The sequence below is a fragment of the Mustela nigripes genome, chromosome 1 (genome assembly GCF_022355385.1).
Source record: "Mustela nigripes isolate SB6536 chromosome 1, MUSNIG.SB6536, whole genome shotgun sequence".
Classification (NCBI taxonomy): Eukaryota; Metazoa; Chordata; class Mammalia; order Carnivora; family Mustelidae; genus Mustela; species Mustela nigripes.
In genome coordinates, this window is record NC_081557.1 from 204,372,006 (window position 1) to 204,395,273 (window position 23,268).

At 56.5% G+C, this 23,268-nt stretch overlaps 1 protein-coding gene and 1 pseudogene across 1 annotated transcript; one reads left to right on the plus strand and one right to left on the minus strand.

The window, feature by feature from the left end:
* Positions 1-1,364: 1,364 nt before the first annotated feature.
* MSANTD1 (Myb/SANT DNA binding domain containing 1) lies at positions 1,365-12,067 on the plus strand. The gene is made up of 4 exons (XM_059395656.1): positions 1,365-1,380; positions 4,461-4,725; positions 8,267-8,542; positions 10,750-12,067. Exons 1-4 carry the CDS (start codon positions 1,365-1,367, stop codon positions 10,988-10,990), a joined length of 798 nt encoding a protein of 265 aa, XP_059251639.1. The 3' UTR covers positions 10,991-12,067.
* Positions 12,068-21,909: 9,842 nt separating this feature from the next.
* Positions 21,910-22,738, minus strand: LOC132014986 (gamma-aminobutyric acid receptor-associated protein-like; annotated as a pseudogene).
* Positions 22,739-23,268: the final 530 nt, after the last annotated feature.

Genomic DNA, 23,268 nt, shown 5'->3' on the forward strand with positions numbered 1-23,268 from the left:
CCAGGCTCTGTGGCAGCACCACACACTGCCTTGCCCTGCACTGGGACCATGCTGGAGCACTGGACAGCAGGTGCTGGCTGCTCATTCCAATGGCCTACACATTTGATGGGGCGACTTCAGCTCCCTAGATCTGACTGCTCAGTGATCCAGTTCCAAGGCCTCTGACAGGCCCTATGAGCTTCCAAGACTCTCTCCCCCTTCCTGGTCCAAGCACAGACAGCCAGACACTGCCTGGGGCACCTGAGCACACCTGGCCTACTGTTTTTTCCAGAAAGCAGGGTCCCAGAGCCTCTGGTTTGAGTGGCTTTGCTGTTGCCCACACCCCTGTAGCAGAGGCGCCCTCCTCTGAGCCTCTGGAACTCTGCCGGGCATGGTGGAAGCATCTGGCCTCGCCCCCCAGGCAGCCTGGTGGAATACAACACCGTGGGAGGAAGCATTCCACCTGGGCCACTGGGCGCAGATGTGGTCCTGCTTTGTGACATCCCCACGACTCCTCTTGGAAAGCCATGAGCACGTTTCCTGCAGTTTCCACTGATCTAGGCTTCAACAGCCCGGCCCCTGTCTGCCTGGATGGCACTTCCCCACCAGCCTCTCAAGCAGGAAACCTGGAGGCCACTCCCAATGGCCTGCTCCTTGCTGGCCATGTCCTCTAGGGAGCCTGGGGTTCCCAGGCCAAGGGGCACTTGGGATGTGGGTGGGCCAAGGGGAGCCACTGGTGCAGGGTTGGGGCCTGCCCACCAAGGCAGAGGGCTGACAGGTAAGGGTCTGGGCCCCCCAGGGATGTAGGGAAAAGGGCAATGGTGCTAGCCTGGGGAGCTGGGCCTGCAGCACCCTGCCACCCCCACCACACACACAGCATACCCACCCCACAGTGCTGGGCCGCAGCTTGGAGTTTCCTCCCGCTGTGAGCTGGGCCATCTGAGGCAATCATTGCCCCCTTCCAGTGGGACAGCACCCACCTTCTGGCCCCGCCCTCCAGGGCTCAACCCTGCCACCCCCATGCCACCCCCGCCCCCCACCATACTTCGCCACATTCCTTGAGCTTCCCTGCATTTGCCCAGGACGGTGTGTTTCCACTGCTGAACTCACCTGCCCACTGTGATGGGCTTGGCTTGTAGGTGTCTGCTCTTGGTAGGCGCCAGAGGCTTCTTGTGGGCACACCTGCTTCCTACCCTGGGCCTGCCTGGCTGGGCCCCCAGCATGTGGAGTAACTCCTACCAAGCAACAGTTCACAGGGCCCACAGCCGTATGGCCACACGGGTGCCCTGGCTTCCCACTGAGGCTTGACCACCCTTCTTCCTGCAGGTGCTGCCGGATGCCCAGCCCCTGGCCCTCTGCTTCCCCATCCCTCAGAGACTGAGGCCATGCAGCTGTGCCAAGGTATGAAGCCCCTCCCAATACAGGACAGACAGGGCCCCCCCCCTCCACCTAGCCAAGGCTGTGCTTGAAGGCCCACCTGAGCACTCCCTTCTTTGGGGGCTTCCAGTGCCCCCTGAAGCCCAAAAAGACAGTTGGACTCCAGCCTCTTGCTGGGACCCCTCTGGACGCACTGGCTGGAGGGAAAGCAGGACACGCCAACCCCTCTTCAAGGGCCCCTGTTTGCTGGAGCGCTGAGCACAGTGATGCCTGTGTGCCGGCGGCTGCCCCTCAGCAGCAATGGGACCAGCTAGCCTGCAGGCTGGGGGCCTCGGGGCAACAGCTTCCTGACGTGGCTTCACTGTCTCCAGCCAGGCCAGCTTGCTCGTCTCTGTCCTCTTCAGTGCTCTTCTGGCCTCTCCCTTGGGCCCCCACCCCTATCTCAGGAGGTGCCTGGAGGCAGCCCCGCTCAGCCCTGGGAGCCATGGGGGAAAGCCTTCGAGGGAGGTAGCGCTGAAAGCCTTTGCCTGAGCACTGGGGGCTTCCTGGAGGGTTCAGCAGCCCTGAGCCTTCCTGGGGGGTGCTGCCTGGGCAGGTAGCTGTGTCCCTGTGACCCCAGGTGACCCCGGCGGCCCGGAGAGGAAGAAGCTCCTACAGGGAGCGGATGGCAGGGCTAGGCCTTGAACCAAGAACCCGCTGAAGGTGGGGCAGAGGCTCCTCTGTGCCTACACACGTGCCCCTCCTGCCCTTCCACCTGACAGTTCCCCATTCCAACCTCAGCTCTCGGGTGCATGGCCAGGTCTGAGGAGGACTTCTGTTAACCGTGGTAATGCCTGGACTTCAGGAGTCCCTCCCCCCCGGTTCAGGCCACCGCCAGAACCCCACAAATGCCAAGCAGCCTCATTGATGGCCCATGGATGCCAGAGCCTGGCTGGGCGCCTATGCCTGGGGGATGGGGCTGGGGCCTGTCCAGCAGGTGCGGCAGGCCCCTGCACATAAGCCACTGGGGTTTTACCTTTTAATTTTGAATGTTGGTGCCTTTAGGTGGTGCTTTTTCTCCATAATCCCCATGGGTTCTGTGGCCTTGGTCTCCTGCCTTGGGGGACCCCAGGGAGCACCTCAGCCCACCCCCTGCCTGGCTTTCAAGCCCACATTTACTCCCACCCCCCCCTCCCCACACTCGTCCAGGGATGGTCACACTGTCTCCCTGCCGGCTCCCCTTTGTGCTCCTGCAAGTGGGCCTTGCTGCCAATGTGAGCCTGGTTCTTTCCCTCAGCACCCTCTGCCTTCCTGGTGAGCCAGGCCCCTGGTGAGCACCCCTGTGTTGCCATGCAGAGCTCACTTTTGTCCTGCGGTGTGCCCTCCCAGCCCCGCTGATGCTGGCAATCTGTGGCCCCGGCCCTCAAGACATCAGGATGAGCCTTTGTCAAGCCCTGGTGGAGACCTGCTGAGGGATGGTGAGGGTCCCATGGCCAAGGACCCCAGCCATGGCCAGTAGCCACCTTATCAGCACTGGGGGGCCTCCCAGGAGACCCCAGGAAATGCTGGGGAAATTGGCCAGGCACACAGCAGTTTACACTGGCTATGTCCTGTGTGCCTTGCCCAGGACCATGGGCACATAGGAAGGGTAACAGGTGTTTTTTACTTGGAGCCTGCCAGCCTGGGCTCCTTCAAGAGACAACACAGTAAGGGGTCAGATGCAGTTCCAAGCCAGCCCCTTACCCACAGGCTGACTTCACCTCTCCACCCCTTGGGCTTTTCATGGGTAAAATGGGGATAACCATGAGGATCAAAGTGGGAGATATTATCTATAGCTCTTAAAACAGTGCCCAGGATCCAGAGAATACTCAAATTATTATGTTCTCACTTTTGCAAGTATTCTTAATCCAGGATCACACAGCTAGAGTAGAAAATAAAATGGCCTGGCTTGATGTAGATCCAATTGTCATGAGGGAAAAAGGGAAGAAAGACCAAAACCAAGTAGGAAGACTACAGAGAGGAGGTGATGTCAGAATAGGGCTTTGAAGAATGAGTAGGAGTTTGCCAGTAAGTCCAAAAGCCAAGTCTAGGTAATCTTGGGAAGGGAAGGGCTACCTGAGATTGGTCCCTTTGTTTGCTCATGTAGTTACCCAGCAAGACTTTAGCAAACCCTTTTCCGTGAGGTACTGGGGCTGCAAGGCGCACGCCACCCACTGGGCGGAAGCAGGTCAAGAGCAGATGGCGCTGAGCAGGATGAGGTTAGGGCTGTGCTGGAGCTGCCCAGGATGGGACGGACAGATAGACACAGCCACCTGCTGCCTACCACTCCCTGGCCTTGAGAACTGCCCTGACTTCTCTGCTCACCCCACATCACCAGTCCCACCTTCACGGAGGGAGACAGGCCATCCTGCCTGGGCTGGCCTTGGTGCATTTCCCATAATGAAGTGGGAGCGCGTTGGCCAGGGGCACGCTGGGTGTGGAGCATGTTGTAGGTAGGCGAGGGTCAGTGTGTGTGTGTGTGTGTGTGTGTGTGTGTGTGTGTGTGTGTGTTGCCGCGGGTCCCCAGTGGCTTCTGCTCCTCTATGTCTCCCCTAGGCATCCGCCTTGCTGCCCATCCTCCTCTCCGTCTCTGCATCTCCCTCTTCATTTGCCCCGGGCCCTCATTTTGTCCCTCCCTGACTCCCCCCATCGTGGGCCCTTCCTGGGTCCCTGGCCTGTGTGAGTGGGGCAGGGTGGGACGGGGGGCCGTGGCCTGGTCCCCAGTCCCTGAGTCCAGGGAGCCCACTGCACGCCAGGCTCCCGACGGGCCGGGCTGGGAGGCGGGGCCGGCGCCGGGCAGCCCGATTTGGGTCTGGCCCGCTTGCTGCAATATTGATGGCCCGTCAGGGCAGCCCTGATTCCTGCGCTTTCAGTTAAAAGGTTTCTGTTGTTGTAGCTTATGCAGTTGCTCTGTTGCTATGGAAACGTGACATCAAAATGACGTTTCCCGTTTAAAAGCTTTTAACTAAATTCCTGCCTGTCAGATGTAGGCCCCATTTTGAGAGCTGAGCTGCCTTCCAGGAGTGGGGCTCCCGCCCTGGTGTGCAGGCCACGGGCCGCCTGAGTGCCCTCTTTTAACCCCGCAGGTGCCTCCAGCATGGCGGCAGCTGAAGTACCAGGCTACCTGGTATCCCCGCAGATGGAGAAGCACCGGCGCGCCCGCAACTGGACGGACGCCGAGATGCGCGGCCTCATGCTCGTCTGGGAGGAGTTCTTCGAGGAGCTGAAGCAGACCAAGCGCAACGCCAAGGTGTATGAGAAGATGGCCAGCAAGCTGCTGGAGATGACGGGGGAGCGCCGGCTGGGCGAGGAGATCAAGATCAAAATCACCAACATGACCTTCCAGTACAGGTGGGCTCTAAGCGCCGCGTGCCTGCACGCCCCATGCCCCGCGCCCCGCGCCCCAGCCCCGCACTGGCCCAGCCCTGGCCCCGCATCAGCGGGCTGCCACCGGCCCCTCGGAGCTGAGTCAGGAAGGCCCTGTGTGGGCAGAGCCTGGCCGCAACACGGGGCCTGCATGAACTGCTGCCTTCTGTCGCCAAGGTGGGGAAGCTGAGGCCCAGCAAGATGGGCCGTTGCCTGGCGGCACCCCACCCGAGGCCCCTGCCCAAGCCACCCACAGGCAGTTCCCACTTGGTGAGAGTGCATGCTGGTCGTCCAGGCATGGCTCGGCTAAGCAGGGAATCTGAGGCCAGGGGCGAGAAGGAGGCTCCACTCCCAGGCCTGTAGATCTCGCCTGGTGCTCACACTCTGTCCTTTCCAGCAGCCACCAAGCCCAGCTGTGAGCACAGCCAGCATGATCCATGATTGGTGAGCCAGGTGTGTTGTTGGGCTGATGCTGGGGTACCCAGCAGGCCCCCACTCGTGGAAAGGGCCTTATTTGTGGAAAGAAGCCGTGGGGATCCAGGCCTGGCCCCACATCTTCCTCTACCCTTCCTGCTGTGGTCACCTTGCCCTGGCAGTCTGAGGGAGGCTGCTGGGTTGGGGCTGTGGACAGGGTTCCCAGGTGGGTGCACTCTGGCACCCCGTGGGGAGACAGCCCCGGGGCCACAGGCCCAGCACCTCAGGGGTGGGGGTGGGATCCAGGCCTGTCTGCAGACAGTCACTGTGTGCAGAGGGTCCTGGGCATGGCCAGGGTCACAGGTGTGGACTGGGTCATGGCCGTGGCAAGGGTCATGGGCAGGGCTAGGGTTGTGGTCAGGCCAGGGTCCTACTGGGGGAAAGGTTGCCCCAGAGCTAGGGGCTGTGAGGGGAACTAGCAGCAGAGAGAGTGGGGGGGGGTCTTAGGGCATACTGGCAGAGGTAGACCTGTCAGTGTCCCTGAGAGGGGTGCTGTCCCCGGAGCACATGCAGGTACCCAGCAGCTCCCAGCTCCAGTGTCCTCCTGCTGCTCCTAGGGACTGCTGTGAGCAGAGGGCAGAGGCGTTGTCAGGGCTGGGTGTAGACAGGGCCTGCAGGCTTGCCCTGGGCACCTTGAGGGGATCTGCCCTACCAACAGTAGACAGGGGGCCACCCCTTGCCCCTCCTGGCCTGCAGCTCCCAGCCCGTCTGGGGTCTGGGATGCATGCAGAGGCTTCCCAGGGCCTCTGAAGTCCAGTTGCCCATTTTCAGTTGTTAACTTTTCATGGCCCTTGAAGGAGTAGTTCCAGAATGTGGACCTGCCGGAAGGCCCATCTCCACCTGCAGCCCCAGCTCCCAGGCAGGCCCAGGGGCCAGAAATGAGGCAGCCATAAGGGCCTGAAGGCCTCAGTCACAACATAAACAATGTTGAGTTCCAGCTACCAGCTTGAGAGCTGAGTTGTCCGTAGACATGTGTGTCCCCATCCCCCCCTCCTCCATGCACACGACGCACCCCTCTATGCCTCATGGGGGGGGGGTTGCCCATCTGACTCACAAATTCATGGGCTCTGATTGGTGTCTGGCCGAGTTATTAATTATTTATCCTGAGAGCCTTCTGCAGAGTCCCAGGGGAGGTGTTGTATTCCATTCCTGGAGGTGGGGGCTGTGGGCCAAGGAGGCCATAGGAGAGGAGGAGGGTGCAGCAGAGCTGGGGCCTGGGCCCTCCAGTGGGGCTCCATTCCAGATGCTGCTGGGGGTAAGGGCTCCATTCCAGATGCTGTTGGGGGTAAGGGGCTTCCCATTCCCTGAGGGGGAAACTGAGGCCTAGAGCGGAGGAGGGACTTGCCCAAGCCTTTATCAAGGCTGATGCTTTCATTGATTGACTAGTTCTTTATCTCCTTCCTCCCATCCACACCCAGAAAGCCACCCACAGCAGTCTTTTCTTATTTTTTCACTGTAGCTCTTTACATATTAAGGTTGTCAAGGTAAGGAAGCCTGAGTAGCTGCATACCTTGGAGGATGATTCCTTGGAATACCTTTCCGGATTCTTCTGTGTCAGAGGCAGGCCTTCCTTCATTTCTCCAAGGAGTAGCCTGGCCCATGGTCAGAACAAGCACAGGGGGGCCTCCGGAGGGGCTGGAGGGGAGCCTAGGCAGAGGCTGGAAGTGGACCCCAGGCACAGTCCTTTACTTCCTGCACCTGGAATCTGTGTAGGCCTCCAGGGTGATGGGTAGTCCTGGGGTCAGGAGACGAAGCAGCCATGCCTTTCCCTCTGTGGCCTGTGCCTGGCTTTCTGCTGAGGACATTCTGCTCAGTGGATGCTGTTCCTAAGGCCACCTCCTGCCATGGCTGGCCTTGCTTACTGCCCTGAGCCACAGACCCCCATGCTGTCCGGGTGGGTCCATTTGCTGAATGGTCAGCTCAATATTTCCAGTGACCAGTGTGACCAGGGGCCCATGCTGGCAGGAACCCCACATCAGGAGGCAGGAGCCATCCGGCCACAAGGGTTTCTGTAGCTTGAGGGCCTCCCTACTTGGGAGGGCCACAGACTAATGCTGGGTCAGATGGGGCAGACAACAACTCCCCCACCCCCAAATTGTGGCCTCCTTCCAGGCCTGGCCAGGGCCGCCCAGGTTTCCTGTAGTTGGGTCTCCCTTCCCTGAGCTCCCAGAATTCAGCCAAGGCGCAGGGACCTACAAGGTCTGTCTGCAGGGAAGAGCAGGATGCAGGGCTGGGTGGGTGCCCAGCTCACAATAGGCAGAGCTGTGCTGTGCATACCCTTGGCCCCTGAGTCTAAGTAGGAATGGGGGATTTCAGGCCCAGCCCTGCTGCCTCCTAGTACTTTCAGTCAGGAATGTTATCTAGTCGATTTGCTATTTGCCAGAACTGGGCAATGTCTTATTAAATTCTTGTGAAAACCTTGTGAGGAGTTTACTCTGCTCATGCCCATTTTACTGATGTGAAAATGGAGGCTCAGAGAGGTTAATGAACCTGTCTAAGGTCACACAGCAAAGTGGTGGAGATGAGCCACAGCTCAGGTCTGTTGGACACTGAAGCCTGCATTCTTTACTCTGTGGATCTCGCTTCTCAGGCATTCTCTTTAGAAAAACACACTCCTTCTATCATGTCTTACATTTGCTTTATATGATAGTTATCACAAGATTTTATTCCTGTGTTTGAATGATGTATTTTATTATTGCTGGTTAACTTAAAAGCAGGATTTGTTCCTTGTAGGGAGTTTAGAAATTACAGACCAGCAAGGACAGAAATAGTACAGCACAGCCCTGGGCCCCGGCGCTCACAGACGACCTTACTCATGTTTGGGGTGCATGAGTCTAGTGCCCACCATGGGATAGGTCCCCAGCCTGACTTCTTTCCCTGTCTCATGTCACCTTGGCCCTGGAGCCTGGCCAGTTTTTCTGGGGAGGCTGTCTGGCCAAGAGTGGTTCCCTGGGCCCCCAGTGCCCCCAAGCACCCCTCAGCCGAGGGCCAGGTGGAACAGGCCGGGAGCAGCTCCGTTTCTTACCCTTGGCTCTTGTGTCTCTCGTTTCAGGAAATTAAAATGCATGACAGATAGCGAGTCCGTCCCGCCCGACTGGCCCTATTACCTAGCCATTGATAGGATTCTGGCCAAAGTCCCCGAGTCCTGTGATGGCAAACTGCCGGATGGCCAGCAGCCGGGGCCCTCCACGTCCCAGACCGAGGCGTCCCTGTCGCCGTCTGCTAAGTCCACCCCTCTGTACTTACCGTATAACCAGTGCTCCTACGAAGGCCGCTTCCAAGACGATCGCTCCGACAGCTCCTCCAGCTTACTGTCCCTTAAGTTCAGGTAGTGTGTGTCTTCCTTCCCTGCCTCCACCTCCAGCAGGGCCAGGAGCCCGGCGGCCAGAGAGGGGGCTGGGAGAGGAGAGGGGCGGCGGCTCTGGGGCGGTGGCATCCTCTGCCATCCCTGGCTGGCTGCCAAGGCCTAGGTGGTATGCAAGGGCGCCCAGGACAGGGAGGCCGCAGATAGGGGGCCTCAGACAGGGGGCCCTCAGACGGGGAGCCTTAGATGGGGGTGCCACAGATGGGGGGCCTCAGACGGGGGACCTCAGGGGGTGCCTCAGAGGGGGGACCTCAGATAGGGGACCTCAGATGAGGGCCACAGATGTGGTGCTGCAGATAGGGGGCCTTAGACAGGGGGCCTCAGACGGGGGACCTCAGATGGGGGCCTCAGATGGGGGCCTTCAAACGGGGGCCACAGATGGGGGTACTGCAGACGGAGTGCCACAGATGGGGCACCTCAGAAGGAGGCCTCAGACGGGGGGGCCTCAGAATGGGGGCCACAGACGGGGGGCCTCAGGTGGGGGCCCTCAGACGGGGAGCCTCAGACGGAGGGCCTCAGACAGGGAGCCTCAGATGGGGAGGAGCTCAGACGGCGGACTTCAGACGTGGGGGGGGGGGGGCAGCTGGGGGGCGGTAGCGGGGGGGGGGGGGCGCAGACAGGGGCCTCCAATGGGAGGCCTCAGAGTGGGGAAGCTGAGATGGGGGCGCTGCAGACAGGGGGCGTCAGACGGGGAAGCCTCAAAGAAGGAGGTTTTGGACAGGCTGGTCAGACTGGGAGGCAGGAGATACTGAAGTTCAGGCTGTCATGTCCATAGTCCGGGTTTGTCTCCTGGCTCCTTCACTTTCTAGCTGTGTGGAAAGTCCTTGACCTCTCTGGGCCTCAGTCTCCTTCTGTAAAATGGGGATAAATCAGCACTTAGTCTGAGGATGGCTGGGAGTGTCACGAGAGAGAAGGGTGGGGTTTGGCACACGGAGGAAGACCAAGTGCTCCCCCACCAGCCCCCCAGTTTCTGGCTCCTGGGCTCCCCGTCACCCCCAGCAGACCCTGACCTGGGGTCTTCCTCCTTCCTGCCCTGGCAAGGCTGGCTGGGAGGGGAATTGGGCTAAGCCCCTAGAACATGCTCCTCAGCTGAGACCAGTGGGCATACCTGTCCCCTCTGCTGTCCTTCATAAACATCCCGCTTGGCCAGCACCAGCTGCATGAACCTGCCCTCGGGAGGCCCACAGACAGGTGCATAGAAAGCATCGCTCCGGGGTATGGAGGCCTGGGGAACCAGAGGAACATTTGGGGCCTGCTTTCAGGGGTGACTAGGAGAGAGTTGACTGGTTGGGGAAGAGAAGGCACAGAGCAGATTTGAGTGTGGCCCTGTTTCTTCCTCCGCCATGGGCTGTAGGTCTGTCAGATGGGGGTGAGATGAGGAGGGTCTTGGGGAGTGTGAAATCTGGGGCTGCCACTCCTTTTGTCTGGCACCCCTTCCTTGCAGTGGGTTTCTCAGCAAAGACCCCAAACAAAAATGCCTTTGTGATGGCCAGATGGAATCAGCTGGAAACTTGAGGGTTATGGCCAGGTGTTTCCATGGGCTGACCCAGTTCCCAGATCCACAGCTGCCCCCAGGCACCACACCAGGGCTGGGGCAAGGGAGCTGCTGTCCTGCCTCTGAGGTTGGCTGGGGCGCTGCTCTGCTTCAAAGCACAGGGCCCAGAGAAGGGGACTGGCCAAAGCCTTGGGGGGTCTGGTGGGAGGTGGCTTGTTAGACCGGGGTGCTCATTGCCCCCCATCAGAGAGCACAGGGCCCAGCTACAGCACCCGCTGCCTTCACCTCCCTGGAACCGCCAGAGGTTCCAGTCCCCATGGGAGAAGCCACAGCACCCCTGTCTACCCAGTCCTTCTCATCTCTCCCCTGGTGTGGCCACTGCCCTCCCTTCCACCGAGCCCCACACCAGGCCTGTGCCCCCCCAACCCGGTCTGTGGGTTTGGGGCTGCTCCTGTGGCAAGGTGTGCCCCGTCCAGCCAGGCTATGGGGGTTTGGATGGCCCTGGGACCCAGGTCACTGGACTGCCTCGGGTCCCACAGGGTGGCGGTGCGCACAGTCCCTCCTCGCCGGCTACCCGGGGCCACCACGGGGTAGGGGTGGGGCGGTGCTGGGCACGTCAGACAGGCGGAGCTATGAGCCTGCGGCCCGCCATCCCCACGCAGCACTGTCCTTCCAGGTCGGATGAGCGGCCCGTGAAGAAGCGCAAGGTGCAGAGCGGCCACTTGCAGAAGAAGAAGCTGCGGCTGTTGGAGGCCATGCTGGAGGAGCAGCGGAGGCTGAGCCGCGCCGTGGAGGAGACGTGCCGCGAGGTGCGCCGCGTGCTGGACCAGCAGAACCTGCTGCAGGTGCAGAGCCTCCAGCTGCAGGAGCGCATGATGAGCCTGCTGGAGAAGATGATTGCTAAGTCCAGCGCATAGGGCCGGTGACACCGTGTGGGCCATCTGTGCCAGGCCGGGGCCCGGGGTCGGAACGGACGGCCTTCCGCTCACCCTGGGCTGCTCTGGGGAAGGGAGGCCGCGACTGCCAGTCTCACTCCAGCCGGGTACTTCAGAAGAACTCCTGGCGTCTGTCCTCCAACACCGTCACCATCAGTGGTACTTGCAGTGGCTTTTGATACTCGCTGTGTGATTTCTTGTGACTCCCTGGAAGCAGAACTCACGTTCTCAGCTCACAGGTTGATCAGTTCCAAACACGAACATCAACAGGGACAGGCCGGTGACAGCTTCAGGCCTGGAGCAGAAACCCTCCCGTAGGGGAGACGGCGGTCTCGTCTGACCCTGGGCCGAAGCCCAGAGAGCCCGCCGCCCTCACCTCGGAGCGCTGGGTCCTCCGAAGGCCTCCCCATGAGGACACTAACAGAACAAGGCCAGGTGACCATGTTTCAGTTCTCTGGGCCCAGGGAGGTGGCACCGATGAGACAGAGACCTGGCCTCATGCACTCACACTCTGGTTGGGGAGGCAGCTGAGCAAGGAGGGCAAAGTCATGATAGCAGGCTGTGGTCGGCGCCACACGAGGAGGGAAGAGCAAGGACAAGAAGGGACAAGCTCACCTCCCCGCCTCTATTCTGTCACCAGGAGGAAAACCTTTCCAGACTCTTTTCTGCTGGCTTCCTCCTAAGTCTTGTTGGCCACTGGGGCTTTGGTTTCCCAGCTGCCAGGGATGCAGGGCTCCCTGCCTGGGACTGGCATATTGCTGCCCACACAGCAGGGTTCTGAGACGACCGGGCTGGTGACTTGGTTTGACTTACGATCCAGGAAAGCGCCTTCCGGGTGAAGGCAGATGTCCTGCCAGGAGTCCTTCCTAGCCATCCTGGTGTGATAGCAGCCAGCTCATCTGATGCTGCTGTGGTCGCCCAGGGGGTATGAGGCCACCCCAGGCCTGGCTGCGGTGGGCAAGAGACTAGGCAGCCATGGAGCCCAGAGGGGCCAGATGCCCCCCAGCTCGGCCACCTTGGGGACCCCCCTGGCACACACACCAGGGACTCCAGCCACACTGCTTTGGGACCAAAGGCAGTAGTGCAGTGAAGGTGTGACCAGTGGTTCTGCTGAAGTGTGAACTTGTCAATTTCTGCCAAAATAGCCAGTGTCCCACCAAGGCCAGTCTTGGCTAGCAGCGCATCTGTGAACCTGTGCTGGGGAGGTAGGCACAGGACAAGCCTCAGCAACCGCTGCAACGGAGACCTCAGGGGCATCGTGTGCTGCCGACATGAGCTGGGGGCTGGTTTCAGGCTGTGCCTGAGCATCACCTAGGTGGCAACAGACTGCGGCTGTGCATGACCGTCCTGGAGCTCCTGGGGCCGTGGCCGTGGCTGTGGCGCACCAGTGTTCCCATAGCTGCGGAAGGCTGCGGGCACATGTGTTATGTAGCATTTCTGCCTTTGTACTTAGGGGTCATTTGCACTGTTTTATTTTCCCAGCTGTCTCACTGAGCATGGAGTCCATGCTCACTCTCTCCATGTCTCGCTGAATTGGTGCTGCCACATGCTCCATTGGGCTGGAGCAGGCCAGGCGCAATCTGGCGGAGGTCAGTAGTGCAACTGCCCATGTTTCTCCCTCCATAAACTGTATCTGTCGCGAGTCTCTGATTTCTTCTGTAGTTACAGAAGGATGTTGTGTGGGGGGGATGTGGCCATATTGGTAAACGCTAAGCTATTTGATAAGATCCAGCAAGACCGTCTGTTAATACCAAAAACTGAAATCAGGAACCAGACAAACATGCATCCTTTCACCTTTATTATTATTTAACGTTGGCATTTTTAGCTAATGCATTAAGACAAACAAAAAAAAAAGCGGGATAAAAGAAATGAAAATTACCTTTATTTTCAGATGATATTTTTCTATTCCCAGAAAGCAGATACACAAGAGATCAAGAGCTCTTTAAACCACCCTGAACATGTGGATTATGAGAACGGAATATTCTGCTCATAGTCATGCTTGAGAACTGCAGGGAATCTATGAACAAGTTTAACCAGAACGGTCCAGGATCAACACAAAGGAAGCTGTGGTTTTACCGTAAAATCTAAAACAATTCCTGAGCGTGTGTGGAAACCACATACCTCTAAATGCTCCCAAGTAGTGTCATCATTTTATTAATGTAATTCCAACAATATTCTCAGTAACATTGTGGGGTTTTGTTTTAAAATGGAAGAAAGCTTTTTGTTTTGTTTTTTAAAGTGGGCCCCACACTCAGGGCAGAGCCCGACATGGGGCTTGAACTCATGACCCTTGAGATCATAACCTGAGCTGAGATCACAAGTCAGGTGCTTCACCGACTGAAGCCCTGAAGAAAGTATTTGTAAGTTCATATGAAAAAAGAATGGGGCAAAGAGTCTGAGGCCAAAGGATGGAAAGAGACCACCCAACCTCATGTAGCACCGGGAAGGCTGTGCTGTCTGTCTGAACCAGAAAAACGTCAAGAGACAGGAGCCCAGATGCTGCGAGGAATGATGGGCCCTGTCGTGAGTGGACGGGTGTTGGGGGGGGGGGACTGAAGATGTCACCACTTGTGTTCCTGTGTACCCTCACAACCAACACTGATGCCCAACAGACGACTGTATGAGAAATTAAACCTAAGACTTAAAAATTATACTCATTTCAAAATAACAATAAGCCCATTATATGTTGACATCAACGACAACTGCATGAAAAGTACATTTTCTAAAACAAAAGGTTTTCGCAGGAAGAGGGGCGTTGTGTTACACGCCCCCCAATCTCTGGCAGCAGGCTGCCCCCAGTGCTGCCCCGAGCAGCTCCCGATTCCGTGGGCCACAGGATATGCAACTGTCCACAGAAGATCCCACGCCACATGGATAGGTATTTGGAAAAGAAAGGGATCTTTCGCTGACACCTGCGGGCCACTGTGCACACCCGTCCTGGAGGACTCCCCTGTCGTGCAGGCAGGTCGCCACATGAACTCAGTCCATATGGTGCCCTGGGGAGCCCCGCCGTGCACTGGGCACATCATCCCTTTGCACCGAGTCAGGCCCATCTCTGTGCCCATGGCATGGCAGACCCCCACAGAAATGTGCTCTCATCACTCTCCTGGCTGCTAACCAGCAGAGCTGTTGCTGGGACAGGTGGTCAGGCGCGGGGCTGTGGGGGCAGCTCTTTTCCTTCTGATCTCAGTGCAAAAGCAGGAGTTTTGGCTCTGGTCACCACGACCACATGAGTTGTTCTCCCGGCGGGGATGGCTGTCTGTTTCCAAGAGGCACCCAAGTCCCTTCAGGTGAAAAGCGTGTTCCCGTGAAGAATGTGTCCTGCTGTCCAACAAGAGCTCCCTGGTGTCCAGCAGGAGTCCCCGCGCTGACCGACCCTGTGCTAGCTGCCTTCTCCAGGACTCCAAGCCCAGACACTCACACCACATGCAGGCCTAGCCCCTGTCCGTCTCGGGTGGGCCCAGTGGGACCCCACACGCCCCCCTCAGGTCATCTACCTACTTCCTGAAGATGTAACTAGACCAAAGCATGGTCCCATCCCCTGAATGGCTCTGGAGATGCCTTCCCTTCCAGGAGTGTGGTTTCCTGGCACATCTCGGCTTGGCTTCTAAAACACAGATGCATCATTGAGAGCAATGGGGGACTCTCCAGCTCTGTCGATGGGGGACACCATTTGCAGCCACTGTCCCACACTGGAGCAGACCCACAGGCCCCGGGAACAGTGGTCCCCCACGGACCTCATAGGGCACTAGGTCACCATCACCGCTGTCTTCCCAGGCGATATCCCTGCTCCATGCCACTGCTGGTCTTCAGGGACCCCCGCCCCCCCACAATGTCCTGTTTATCCAGAGTGGTGACCCACCACCGGGTCAGGGCAGGGGAAGAGGAGGGAGCAGGTGCAGGGGCCCCAAGGTGAACCACGCATGTGTGTTGAAAGAGGAGGGAGGAGAGAATCCCGGAGATGCAGAGGTCATCTCCCCCGGAGCGCTGTGGGACTTCGGCAGCCTCCAGAGCCACGGCCACTCCCTGCGACAAGGGTGAGGGCGTGCTGGCCTCTGTGGGCTGGGCAGCCACACGCACCTCATTGGACATCCTGTGGATGTTCTGACCACAGCTGCGAGTGGGCCGGGGCAGGAGAAGATGCTGGCTCACCCTCTCCAGGACAGGTGGAGGACACCCGTGTTTGGGAGCGGGCCATGCCGTCTTTGGCAGGTTACGGCTCTCCTTTTGGAAAACAGCCTTTGGTGCCAGGCTTTCTGGCCTTAGGCAACCAGAGATCTCTTGGTCTCCAGTGAGCCCTTCCTGGGTACCCTGGTGTGCATGGGTGACACGCTTGGGGAGTAGGCATGTGCATCTGTTTCCACACTGAGCCTCTGTGCCTGCCCTGATTAGGGTCACAGGCACCTTCCCCAGGGGCCATCCGTGGGGCCGCTACCCTGCCAAGGGACAGATCCTTCCAGGCTCTTGGGAGTGGCATGGTGGACATCTCTGTGTGAAATGTGCTCGCTAGCAGGTGTTCTTAAAACAGACAAGACAGGTCTAGGGGAACTCAAAGTTGACCAGGAAAGTCCCCACGTTATGCTCCCAGGTGAGGGAGGGGTCCAGTGTCACAGCACCGTCCGCGGACAAGGCTGGCCCTCCACTGCTGAATGGTTTTGGAATACTGTTAAAAACAAGTTGCCCAGGGACCCCTGGCTGGATCAGTGGGTGGAGTGAATGGCTCTTGATCTCAGGGTTGTGAGTTCAAGCCCCACACTGAGTGGAGAGATTACTAAAAAATAAACTTTAAAAACCAACCGATAAATTGCCCCCAGATGTGTGTGTCTCCATCCACAGTCTGCCTTCTGTCTGTGAGCGATCATTTCTGTTCTTGTGTCAACATATAACAGTTGTAACTACGGTAAATCTTGAAATCTGACATTGTCCATCTTTCAACCTTGTTACTTTTTTTACAAATTACTTGAATATTTTAAGTCCTTAGCATTTCCACATAAATTTTTTAAATATAGAAAACGACACACAGTGTAAAATCTACTGTTTTAATCAGTTCCGTGAACCAGCAAGTCAGTTCCCACGGTGGCAAGCACGCCTGCCCTCCACCCTCCCTGACTGACCTTGTGTCCCCAGGGAGCAGCATCCTGCCCTTCTCCACTCCTGGCCCTTGACACCTGGTACCTGACTTTCTGCCTCCAGGCACTCAACTCTCCTAGGCCAGGCTGTCATGAGAGGGTCGCACATCTGGACGCATCCTCCATGTTCACCCGTGTGGCAGCAGGCCCACCAGCCTGCGTGCCCACCAGCGGAGCACGTGGGTCCCCTTTCCCCACATCCTCGCCAACACTGGTTCTTTCCACCCTTTCCGATGAGTGCCATCCTAATGGGATGAGGTTCTGCTTGGCATTTCCCTGATATGAGTGCTGCTAAGTGTCTTTTCATGTTGGCCTCTGTGTGTCTTCTTTGGAAAAACATCTGTTCAGATCCTCTGCCTGTTTTTTTAATTTTTTCTTTTTCAAAAGGTTTTATTTATTTGACAGACAGAGATCATAAGTAGGCAGAGAGGCTGGCAGAGAGAGAGGGGGAAGCAGGCTCCCTACTGAGACCCTAGGATCATGACCTGAGCCAAAGGCAGAGGCTTTAACCCACTGAGCCACCCAGGTGCCCCCTCTGCCCACTTTTTAATTAGCTTTTTTTTCTATGTGAGTTGTAACTAGCTCGTATATATTATGCAGTCAATTCCTGTGTTCAGGGTCATAGGATCAGAAGGATAGGAATTGTCAAAATGCCTTCCCAAGATGCGGTCTGAACTATTGCAAACCCTAAAAAAGATGAAAACATACCAGTTCATGTCTGAGCCAACCAAAGCCTTAATACCAACCTGATTTTTTATTTTGTTAACTTTTTTTAAAAAAGATTTTATTTATTTATTTGACAGAGAGATCAGGCAGAGTCGGCAGAGAGGCAGACAGAGAAAGGGGGAAGCAGGCTCCCCGCTGAGCAGAGAGCCCAATGCAGGGCTCGATCCCAGGACGCTGAGATCATGACCTGACCTGAGCCAAAGGCAGAGGCTCAACACTGAGCCACCCAGGCCCCCCCAAACTGATTCTTAAAAAAAAAAAAAAAAAAGAATAGCAAAATAAAGTGAAAGTCTAAATAAAATACAAGCAAACATAAGATACCACAACCAAGTAAGGCTTCTTTGAGAAAAGTGGGGGCCTTTGCAGTCGGAGAACCTCCAGCAGAATTACCAAATTCACCAAGTCGGTGTGGGGGACTCCATCAGACTGCAGCACGAAGATGGTCCCTTGAAAAGCCCCCAGCGTAACAGGACTTGCCGGGAAAGGGACACAGGTGACACTACCCCCTGTCCCCACCAGCAAACAGGTGAGAGCCACACCCAGTAGGACTGTCACTGTGGGTCAGCAGCAGCCAGGGACAAAATCATGGCGCAAATGTTGGAAAAGGAGAGGCAACGATTATCCGTTTTTGCTCATGCTATGATTGTAACACCAGTAACCAAACCCTACGAGGTTAATAAGAGAGAAGTATATAGAATTAGTACATAAGATTCCTCTTTTCTACATTATTAATAACTCGTTAGAAACAGGGAAACTCCCATTCCTAACAACCAAAGCTATGAAGTGCTTATGGATCAATGGAAACAGAGAGGACTGTAATCAGAGTGAAGAATGAGGGACACTCGGACAAAAGGTGTGAGGCCGTATCCCTGGGGGAGGGGAAATCCTCCCAGGGTTGGGGGAGGACGCCCCTAGCTGGGGAGGATATCTAGGGAGGGGGAAAAATGTCCCTAGGGGGAGGGATGTCCCAGGGGGACTAAGATGTCCCTGGGGGTAGGACGTTTCTCTGGAGGATGTCCCTTGAGGAGGACGTTCCTGAAGGGGGAGATGTTCCTTGGGGGAGGACATCGCTGGGGAGAAGAGAATGTCTCTGGGTGGGGGAGGATGTCTCTAGCGGAAGTCTTGTCTGACACAGCACATTCTTTCCTGTCTCCCCACTTCGGCCTGCAGATGGCTTCCATTTTGTGCATCTCCTTGGACCCTTTCCTAAGACAAGACACTGTCTGGTTCATGAATCATTACGTGAAGCCAGTTAGATCTTCAAACGTACTCAGCTGAATTTCATTTTTTCGTAGATAAAACAGAGCACTCAGGGCCACGTGGACTTGCCTCGGGGAGAGACCAGTGTTGGTGGGGAAAGATCCAGAATGGGCCAACTCATCCAGCCTTAGGATTTGGCAGATGTAGGGGCCGAGACCTGCACACCCAATATTCAGGGATCTATAGTTGTCTGTGACTGGCAAGAAGACAGGGACAGTGGTCTTCTGATCTCCCACAAGGGTCTTCTCGGATGGATTAAAGATGTAAATGTTAAGAGCGGAAAACTTTTAGAAGAAATTCTGGAAGAACATGAACTTGGGATCAAGACCTTTCTGATGAGACAAACCATAAAAGGATAAGATGGCCTAATTTGATTAATAAAATTCCAAAATGGTATATGACAAAGAGCTTCAAAAACTCTTGAGATGTGCGATAGATGGTGGGGCCTCTAGGAGGCAGGACGGACAAAGGAGCTCATTCCTTGCAAGCCCGTGTGCAGGGGCTGTGGGCCTGGCCCAGCCAGCTGAGGCTGGGGGTGTGTGTGGGGGGGTGGCACAGGTGGGGAGGGGCATGGGAGGGGCAACCCTCACCCCATGCAGGGATGGGCTTCCTCCCCAGCCACCCGAGGCCACCTCTGCCCCCCAAGAGCAGGTAGGGCTGCCTCTGTCAGGGCCTGCCCTCTCTCTTCTGCAGCAGGCCCCTCAAAGGGCCCAAGGTAGATATCTGACACTGTGTGTTCTGGAATGTTCTATCCATGCTCTCTATGCTGGGAGCCATGTTTCCCAGGATCCTTCCCTGCACGGTTCCAGAATAGATGGGGTCCAAGATGAGCTCTGAGTGAGGCTTGGGAGGTGGAAGTGAGGGAGACACCATGTAGCGCTAAAGTCTGCAGGTGGTTAGGGGCTGGGTGTCAGGGCAGGGATCAGAACTGGGGTTAGGCTGGGGGTCAGGGCTCTGAGTCAGGGCTGGGGGTGGTCAGGGTTGGAGTCAGGGCTCTGGGTCAGGGCTGGAATCAGGGCTGTGGGTCTCCTGGGCTGTGGGGTGGTTAGGGCTGGGCGTCAAGGGTGTGATGTTAGGGGTTTCATTGTACGATCCTGCACCCAATTCTTATGTGTTTTCCCCCAGACATCATCAAACAAGTGTCTGACACCAACTGAGATCCCCCCCAGTCTAACTCAGCCCTGACCTGCTCCTCCTGGAGTTGCCGTCAGGTCCCACGGGGAAGGGCTCCGTCCCATGAGACCGCCCCACAACTTCAGACCCCATAGTCACCCACATTCTGACCACCTACCCGCAGATCAAGGGGTCCCACAGCCCCCTCCTCAGGTTCGACTGTTGGCTGGAGAGGCTCGCGGAGCCCGGGTGAGTGTGTTGTGCGTGGGGTCACAGATTTGTGGTAAGAGGACGTTGCTCAGAGCCCCCAGATGGGAGAGAGGCTCCCCATGTAAGCACCCTCCCGCCCCTGCATGCCCGCGGTCAATGGCCCCGATGCTCACCCACGTGCCCACCAGCCTGACGGATCCGATCCCAGGCCTTGCTCCTGGGCCTCAGTCTCTCCAGGCCCTGTGCCCTCAAGGCCTGGGGGTGGGGGCGTCTAGTGGAAGGTGGCCCGGGGCTCCTCCTGGAGCTTTGTGGTGCTCCCCACAAGAATCATGGCAGCGTGGAAGGCGCCATGAAGCCCACGTACCTGCCGGCAGGGCAGGAGTGATGTGGGCATACTGGGAGGCAGCCGGGGTCCTGCTCAGGAAAGGTCAGGACCCAACAGGGGAAAAGGAGCAGGCGTTGTGCAGGACCTGATGGCCGATGCCCCCCACACCCTGTATACATGGAACCCGATTCAGAAGGGAGGCAGGAGGGCCACCGGGTGTGGGAGAGAGCCTTGGAGAAGCCAGGGATCTGGAGCCCCAGACTGGCTCTGCCCCTCCTCGGGAGAGGCCCACAGTCAGCCCTGCCCCTCCTGGGCTCTGTCCTTCTGGAGCTGGGGCTGGGCACAGAGGCCGTGTTTGGCAGCCAGCACCCCGCTGCCTTGTTGCAGGATGGGCAGAGGGCGGCACGGGCCCCCCACCCCTCTGTACAGGGAGCACTGTGGAGGCCTGCCCTGGGCTCCCAGACACACTGCCCTCCTGTTCAAGCTGTCGCCTCAGGTCCCTTCCCCAACATACCCTCGAGCCCGCCTCTCTCTGCAGCCTCCAGACACCCCCTGCATTGTTGTACCCTGCCTGGGTTCCTCAACCCCCAAGGTCAGCGTCCAAATTAACCCCAGGTCTAGCCCATGCTTGTGGGGAGCACCACCCCTCAGTCCGGCTGTGGGGCTGGGAGCAGCCTGCCTGCTGCGGGGGCTCTGGTCCCCGGAGCCCAGAACATGGAAATTCAGATTCCAACCACGTGCCTGACCCCCCACCTCCCTCATTTTCAGACCACCCTTTGTCTTTTCCTGTTCTGAGAACTTTCCAGAGACTTTTCAAGCTCTGCCTGGGAACAGTGCGGGGCCCCAGGGTTGCCATCTGCCGTCGCCGGCAATCATCCTTAAAGCAAAGGGACAATTTTAATTTCACAATAATTGGAAATATCAACTGCAGCTCAAGCCGTCGAAACTCATGGAATTTTAATGGGCAGCTGGCTTAGGTTACAGCCAAGAATAGTAGCTCTGCGCCCAGCCTGCATCCATGAGCCTGGGGCAGCACTGGCCTCTGGGAGAAGCGGGGATGGGGGGGTGGGCGGAGGACTGTCCCTGCTGAGCGTTCTGGTACCTGAGGGGAGGGGAATGAGACTCGGAGGCTGTGGGACTCCTCAGTCCTGTGGAGCAAGGGACTGCATATCCAGCGCATGTCCCCCTGGAGATGCAGCCTCCTTGCTTGGGTCTGAGCTCTCCCGATGCCACACTCCCTGGGGGGCCAGAGCGCCCCCCATCCCTGGCTCCCACAGCCTATGCCCACAGAAGCCTTCCTTGGAGCGGGCTTGCACATCTGGAGTGCCCCCACCACACCTCGAGGCCATGCTGACCTCCTGTCCTGTGTCAGAGGCACAGTCCCAAGTCTGAAAACAGCCCTTTGACACATTCTGTCTGGTTTTCAGTTTGTAGTGGACAGAGTGGCAAGTCTGTCATCGCTTCCCCCTGATCACCCAGTTACTCCAAGACTAGATATAAGACTTGACTTTCCCCCATTGAGTTTCTCTGAGGCCATTGTCAAAAATCAATTCACTGAACAAAAGAGGGTCTATTTCTAGACCCGGTGCCACTGGTCTGTACAGCTACGTTCCCCTCACAACTGTAGACTCTTTTCCTTTATAGAAAGTCTTGAGGTCAGAAAGTGCAAGTCTTCCAACTTTGTTCTTCTTTTCCAAAATTGCTTTGGTTATCACAGATCTCTTACTTTTGCATATAAGTTTTAAATCAGCGTGTCAATTTGAACCGCCTCCTCAAAAACCTGCTAAAATTTTTATTGAGATGGCATTGAATCTATAGACCAACTTGAAGAGAATTGATGGGTTACCAACTAATATCAAGTCCTGCAATTATGAACATGTGATATGTCTTCCTTTGGCAAAGTCTAGTACATCCTCTGTTAAATTTATTCCTCAGTATAGTATTTTTTTCAGTTGTTTGTTGATGTTTGTATCTGTAACCTACAACTCTTAAAACTCACTTATCAGTCCCATAGTTTCTTAAATAAATTCCTTAGTGTTTTCTAGGTTCGTAATCATGTTTTCTGTGAATCACGCCTTTACTTCTTGTTCTCAATTTGTATGCCTTTTATTCCTTTTTTTTGTTTGTGTTTTTTTTTTTTTTGGTGGTTTCCTCTTTATTGATGTGCCTCCTACCTTCCCCCCACAATTTCAGTCCCTTCCATCTACCCCCAAAAAAGAAGGTAGTGAAAGGAAGGGAATGTTGGGGTTCTTAGCCCCTTGGGCAGTTAGAAAGGGAACAGAAACCAAAACAATCACTGGGTGGGGGTGACAGAGATTGACAACTGAGAAGTCTAAAGTAGAGTTGGAAAGCTGGTAAGAGAAAGGGGAGAGAGGAGATGTCCGAGAGGCCACCTCCCCCGGAGCCCTCCGGCTAGGAAGGGCTGGAGGAGAGCCTCAAACATTAGGAAGTGCAGGTCCTGAAGAAGGGAGGTGGTGGTTGAGCCCAGGGGAGGAGGAGGTCAGGGAAGGGGGGCCACCTCTTTGTAGAACGAGACCCCCCACCTCAGGGGCAGCAGCTTCGCAGACCGTAGACACTTTCATCACTGTGGGCGATGTACAGAAAGAAGTCTTCTTCGTGGTGCTCCTGGTATAGCTGACCCATTGTGGCACTGGTGGGTGGAATGACATTGTTGACAAAGAAAAACGAGGCATCCTCAGCTCAGAGATGAATTCGCTTCCGGATCAAGAAGTAGAACTGACCAACTGTGAGATCAGAAGGCACCGGGCATTTCTTTTTGTCCAGGTCTCCTATCCGAGCTTTGGGAGCCTTTTCTACTATCACCGGAACCCGGTCCGGGTATTTCTTTCGGATCTTCTCGCCCTCAGAGCGGCGTTTCTCGAACGGATGCTCCTCTTTATACACGAACTTCATCCTCCCGGGAACCGGGCTGGACCGGGCTGGGCTGCGGGAACCCGGCGGGGGGGCGGCGGGACAGGGGGCAGCGGCCTCCTTTTTTTGTTTTGTTTTATTCCTCTGGCTAGGACCTCCAGTACCATGTCAAAAGAAGCTAGGACAGCCCCATCATTGCCACGTTCTTGATCTTAGGGGAAAATACTCAGTTTTTTCCATTGAGTAGAATGTTAACTGTAGGTTTTTTCACAGACATAATCTATCAAATTGAGGAAGTTCCTATTTTTAGTTTGTTCATTTAGAAATTTTCATCATAAATGGGTGTTGAATTTTGACAAATGCTGTCTCGGCATTAACTGAGATAAGTACAAGATTTTACTATTTTGTTGATGTTATGAATAACAAGGAACAATCGCATTTTATTTATTTCATGTTATTTTAGAGAGAGAGAGAGAGAGAAAGTGGAAGGGCAGAGGGAGAGGGAGAGAGAGAATCCCAAGCAGAACTGCACTGACCATGAAGCCCAGTGCGGGGCTGGATGGAGCTCAGGACCCTGAGACTAAGACCTGAGCTAAAATCAAGAGTCAGGTGCTCAGCCAGCTGAG

Excerpts from the sequence above, each read along its gene's own strand:
- MSANTD1 (XM_059395656.1), top strand. Across the intron at positions 4,726-8,266 it reads AACATGACCTTCCAGTACAG|GAAATTAAAATGCATGACAG; the intron begins GTGGGCTCTAAG and ends CTCTCGTTTCAG. Across the intron at positions 8,543-10,749 it reads TTACTGTCCCTTAAGTTCAG|GTCGGATGAGCGGCCCGTGA; the intron begins GTAGTGTGTGTC and ends CTGTCCTTCCAG.